The 6,000-nt window shown below is 44.9% G+C and overlaps 1 protein-coding gene across 1 annotated transcript; it reads left to right on the top strand.

Moving 5' to 3' along the window:
* Positions 1 to 949: 949 nt before the first annotated feature.
* LOC136193568 (uncharacterized) lies at positions 950 to 2,778 on the top strand. The gene is made up of 5 exons (XM_065982517.1): positions 950 to 1,012; positions 1,082 to 1,859; positions 2,027 to 2,195; positions 2,231 to 2,390; positions 2,458 to 2,778. Exons 1-5 carry the CDS (start codon positions 950 to 952, stop codon positions 2,776 to 2,778), a joined length of 1,491 nt encoding a protein of 496 aa, XP_065838589.1.
* Positions 2,779 to 6,000: the final 3,222 nt, after the last annotated feature.

The raw sequence follows: 6,000 nt of genomic DNA, 5'->3' as shown, positions 1-6,000 counted from the left end.
ACGTAGTTACTTGAGGCGGAAAGGCTGAGTTGCCTTCAATGCCTTGAATCACGATGTAGTGGGTCCTGCCGCCGATTGGGTTGACGTACAGATCAGGCACGAGTGTCGTTGAGGTTTGAGGGTCGCTCATGCTGTCGAAAACCTGAAAATATGTATAAACAATGGCACCACTGTGTGTGCGCTCATATAGCTTGCTTGCCTTTAAAACATAGGACCGATTTGCGATGACGGTAGTTTCTCTCATGCTATCGAATTGTAAACTTTGTGTAATGTACGTAGGCGCACCAAGGATATTTTCAAAATGGCTGTGCCTGTCTAAAGGAATAGTCACAACGTCTACAACAACGGTTGTTTTAAATAGACTTTCTCAATGCAAGCTTAGTATTTGCAAACCGATTCTAGACGCGTGATCGTAGAAAAAATTGTAGATTCGTAGCCGAGCGGTGTCATTGCCGATTGAACTATTCGACTGGTCGCAATAGAGATGAGGTTGATCGACGGCACTTCGATCATGAGCTTCGGGCCTTAGGATAGCAACGCACTCGCTTGCTATAATTATATGCAACGCTTTCTTTCACTTGAAAATCGTAGCTGTCTGTGCAAATTCGAAGTATAGTTTTTCGCGGTTCGGTAAAGGGTCGCTTTTTTTAGCGCGTACCTTCTCCTAGCGTAACGGAAACGACGGATCCACGTGCTATATAGAATGATCCCATTTGAGTTTGTCCAAAATGGAGTTCCGGGTAGTCGAATTCTTCAAACATAACCTGCCCAAACGAATAAACCCGTCGGTATACGAATTAATTCTCTAAGCACCGTGGCACTATTGACACTTGGAATCGCATTGACGACGTAAACGTTAGTAACCGGCATGTCTGGTCGGTTAATTTGCTTCAGCGGCGGCACGCTGACGACTTTCGGCGCGTAATCATCCGGATCATAAGTCAGGCCAATGACAGTCACGAGGGCGCTTTCTACGGAACCTACGACGTCGATCCTAAAAGCGAAACATACAGTAAGAAAAAAAGAGGTTCATTTTTTCATTTAACATTATCTTATTATTGCAGATTTGTTGTATTTCGAGATTCACTGGTTCAAGCGTCCAGGAGAGAATTCGTGGTCGTTGCAGAGCACTCTTATAACTAGCAAAGTTCATCCCTACCTAATGCTATACAACCGAGCAGACAGCGTTCGCCTCAGCAACGGCGGCTATCCGTGGGATGGGCGCGGCCTTCTCGTTCGTCCGGCGCGTTCGCCGAGTTTTCGAATACAGGTCAATTTGACCGTGATGAATTGCACGTCAACGGGAGCTCAATTTTACATGCCCGAGATGGGCGGATGTTGGAAGAATGATGCGAAAGATTGCGACGGCGATTTGGCGACCGACGTCACGCGTTACATTTGCTTTATTATCAATCCAGGCGTTGTTGAGCGGAAGGGATGTCGGGTCAATAGTCAAAGCCGATGCCCTCCGTTTCATACGTTTGCCAATGGGACAAAAGCGTATCGAAACGAGACGACTCGTTTTCCCTATGAATGCTATCACCTCTGGTGCGCTCCACCTAATGATGCGACAGCGCCGCCTGGTGAGACGTGCGATCCGTACAGCTCACAGGAACTGATGCAATTGTTGCCGTGTAAAGAATGGGGTTTGTACGATTTTCCAAGCCAGCCGGGCGAGGCGTGGATTGGTCACGGTCAAGTGTGGAATTTAAAAGCCGGTGCATATGCCGAGAAGGTCTACTTCAGCGGCAAAGATCCTCCCAACGGTCGCTACTGGCTTAGTACGGAAATAGGGCCAGAAGTATTTGAGAGCGAGTCGTTTACGAAGGGCTTTTCTTTTAGTTTTGACCGCTACGTCCGTGCTATTGAGTTCGTTTGAGTATAAACACAGCCGAGAAGAGACCGGGAGGGCAAAAAGGCGTTTTGCGAGAACATGAGTGTCGGATCACGAGTTCATTCGGCACTACGTTGTTTGTAAGTAATTTGCCTCCCCAGAGGAGCCAAGTGCATTGTTTTCTGTGTAAAGGCATTGTTGTCGTGTCGACGAACCACTCGAATCCCATCGACGAATTCATTCGAATGCTTCAGAAGCAGATGACCAAAATGAAGGAGGAAAAGTATTCAAAATACATTCCGCCAAATCACGTCTTCTTCTATCTTCTTCTTCACGACGTTCTGGACGGAAACAAGACGAGGTACGGACACCCAAAGAGACGAGAGCGTTCAAAAGACAATTGTTCTACATATTGCAGACGCTCCAAAACGATTTGCTGACAAAATACGGGTCCGGTCACTCGCACACTCTCAAAATCAATTCTTGCAGTGCAATCGACGAATATCCGGCTCACGTTGATCCGTGGAGCCAGTACATGATCGCAGACCACGAAAACGTAGGCACACAAACGAAAAGATATATATATATATATATTATACCCCAATGACGTCGCTGTCTTTCAGGATCTAATGATGGAATTGATCGACGAAGGAAACGAAGACAACAGCGGCGAATTGCCCGGCGAACCGAACGGGCTTCCAGACCTAATAAAGAGCATCACTCCTCCATTGGAAGCCCAACTGGACAAGCTCATCAAAAAGAAAGATCCCCTCGAAAACAAATCGATCAAAGATCCTCTCACGGGAGATCCTCTCACCGAGGCGAGCGATCCTCTCACGAAAGGCCTGCGCGAGTCGTTGCTGACGACGACGGGGACGAACGCGGGCGTCGGCGAGACGACGAATCGCGTTAGATGGAATCACATCCGGTTCGCTTATTCCTAAGCCGTTTTCATTCGTTTTTTACTGCAAACGGTTAGTTTGACTCTCAATCGACTGCAATTGTCTTATTACACCATAGCACGGCAAAAACATAGGAAAATTTGCAACCGCGTTGATTGCGGTTTACCTTTGTTTCAACCGTGCCATTGTGTAATAGAACAGTTGCAGTCGATTCAGTCAATTGAGAGTCAAACAAACCCACCGCGTCTTGCCCAAGTGGGGTGGTAGTTTATCACTCATACCACTGGAGTAGGGAATTGAATCCTCTGCGTTTGAGCCACGTTTAACCTCTCTGGCTCAAGAGTTGGGACCAGTTTTATTTAGTCACCTCGGGGCCCAGAGGTGAATGACGATATCGGAACGAAGACTTCAAGAGCTACACAGGGTTAGAAACGACCAGAATAAACGTTACGTTATATGAGTGTCCTTTCTCAGAGAACATATTGAACACCTCACCTTTTCAATGAGGACTGAATATATTTAGGCCATCTGACTTCCTCTACTAAATTATTCAAATTAATAATTAAATACGATTACCACAGGTCATCTATATCTGTCGTTGCTTGGCCATGAATCCTTTTTTCCATTTAGATAGCTGTTCGGTTGTCTTCTCAGACTACTCTAACATGTTCAACTTCCTTTCATCGAGGACAGATCTTTTCAAATAATTTGCTCTCCTCTCAAAACTAAATAACGCGTTGAGAAGACTACAAGGACAGCGTCCGTTTCGCTGTTTTACCTGCTAGATGATCACTGCTTACATTGACAACGTGACTAATTCTAAATCCATAAAAACGATTTCGCTTTGAGCATGCTCACAATTGCCCTGGTATAGTTTTCTAAGCGCATTTGTTGAATAGAGAAGAAGATGATCTAGATGATTTTTACGCACTGACCCTAGTGATTGACAAAGAATAGGATTCGATTTTTTCCCCGTCTTCGTCAGACCAATGTATCTCAAAACTAGCTGAAAAAATTGAATTTCGTTTCAAATAAGTCACATCTCTTGCCTAGAAGAAACGAAACTCTTTCGAGTCCCAAGCCTTCCAGCTGCTTTAGCTTCTAAAAAATTCGTCCTGTACCAGCATAATCTTTGAAAAAAAAGGAGATAGATCGAGACTGGCCAGATTTCTTCCTATAGGTACCAGCGCTATTCCAACAGCTAGCCCACGCAGTATCTTCTCGTGCTGCGTTTCCTTGCTGTGCTCCACCATTTTGTCGATAGCGCGCGGATCACTGGAGCCCACCATCACTAAACCCATGACCAATCCGGCCGCCTCCCCTTTAAAAAATGCGTCGCCAATCAAAGGAAAAATATGCATCCGTCTAGATACCAGTCACAGCATCGTCCATATATAAATTCATTCTCAGCTGGTCATAAATTTCTGATGGTAAGGCAATTATTCCACAAAACAAATTGCTTCTAAAGATATACTACTAACCTGGTTCAGCCGTTTCCTTTGCTGTAAGTCCTAATCCCACAGCTTCCATAACGAACAGCCTACGCGCACACATGAAAAACGTCGACTTGAAGGAAGGACGTAGTACTACCGTTTTGCTTGATTGGCACTAACAGACAACATTCTGCTCAACCACTTGTAAGTGACCTAGATGCAAGCGCGTCTGCAATTCGATTCCTCGCAGGGGGCCTCGCTCCTACCACTTTGTCTTCATTATTCACATAGTCATCTATGTTCTCAGAATACAGGCGAGTCGTCGTCTGTTCAGCCATGGACACTGCGACGCTCCCAGAGCACCTGTTTCCTCGCGCGCAAGATAGAGTCCCGTATCAATAGTCGGACAACATCAAATCCCGGACAGCTTCACGCGTTCCCTGCTTGACAGGGCCAACCGCGCGTCAGTTATTTTGGAAGCTTAGGTGATTAGCATCTCTTGTACACAGCAGCTGCGGAGCGATCAAGTCGCACATAAGAGCAAGAGAGGTTTGTTTGTTTTTTTTCGGGTAATCTAATCTCGGACGGACATCATCATATCCGGACAACGCGATTTTCTCGTCAACCGTACACTTTGAGAACAAAATCCGCATATCGATCGAAATCTCTATCGTTCCTCTATCTAATCCCGTTTAGAGTACGCCGATCCAACCTTTGGTTGCTAAGAAAATCGAGTTTGAAAAGAGGCACTTCTGTATCAAAAGTCGGACACCCTTTTTTCTTCTAAACCGGATTCTCTTCGACAAGCGCATGTCTGCCAAACACGTTGAGAAAACCAACGTCTAAAGTAAGAAGAAACACGCAAAAGTATCCGCATTAGAGTAGTTTTTGTGCAAAAATTGAACAAAAGTACTCTCGTTCGACTAACCAACTTAGTTTTTCCATCGCGAGACACCAATCCGAGCTCTGCGGGTGTTCTTAACAATATTTTCTGTTTGCTTGCGCCACTTTTAGCGTTTTTATTATTTTTCAATTCCAATTTCTGAAAATGAGAAAACCCGCTAAAATGTGTCTAAGCGACCAGAAATCCTTGTTAAAAACTGCGAAGAGCCTTTACAATATTTTCTGCTTGCTTGTGCCATTTTTAGCGGGTTTTTTCAATTTTCAATTTTGGAAAATGAAAGCCCGCTAAAATGTGTCTAAGCGACAAGAAATCCTTGTTAAAAACTGCGAAGAGCCTTAATCGGTGCTATGCGATCTACGAAAGTGAGTTAGAATCTCAGTAACGACGGTTGCAAGTACGATTTCCGTGAAAAAGTCTATATTTTAGCACCTTTTGCTTGTTTTATTTTAATACGGCCGTTAGTATCTTTATATAATTCCACTTACATGCGCTTGTCGAAGAGAATACGGTTTAGAAGAAAAAAGAGTGTCCGAATTTTGATCCAGAAGTGTCTCTTTTCAAACTCGATTTTCTTAGCAACCGCAGGTCGGATCGGCGTACTCTAAACGGGATTAGATAGAGGAACGATAGAGCTTTCGATCGATATGCGGCTTTTGTTTCCAAAGTGTACGCGGTTGACGAAAAGTTCGCGTTGTCCGGATATGATGATGTCCGTCCGAGATTAGATTACCCGAAAAAAAACAAACAACCCTCTCTTGCTCTTATTTGCGCTCCGCAACTGCTGTGTGCAAGAGATGCTAATCACCTAAGCTTCCAAAATAACTGACGCGCGGTTGGCCCTGTCAAGCAGGAAACGCGTGAAGCTGTCCGGGATTTGATGTTGTCCGACTATTGATACGGGACTCTACGACCATACCTTTTGAAAGC

Source organism: Oscarella lobularis, chromosome 1 (assembly GCF_947507565.1).
Source record: "Oscarella lobularis chromosome 1, ooOscLobu1.1, whole genome shotgun sequence".
Taxonomy (NCBI): Eukaryota; Metazoa; Porifera; class Homoscleromorpha; order Homosclerophorida; family Oscarellidae; genus Oscarella; species Oscarella lobularis.
This window is presented reverse-complemented; position numbering and strand designations above follow the sequence as displayed.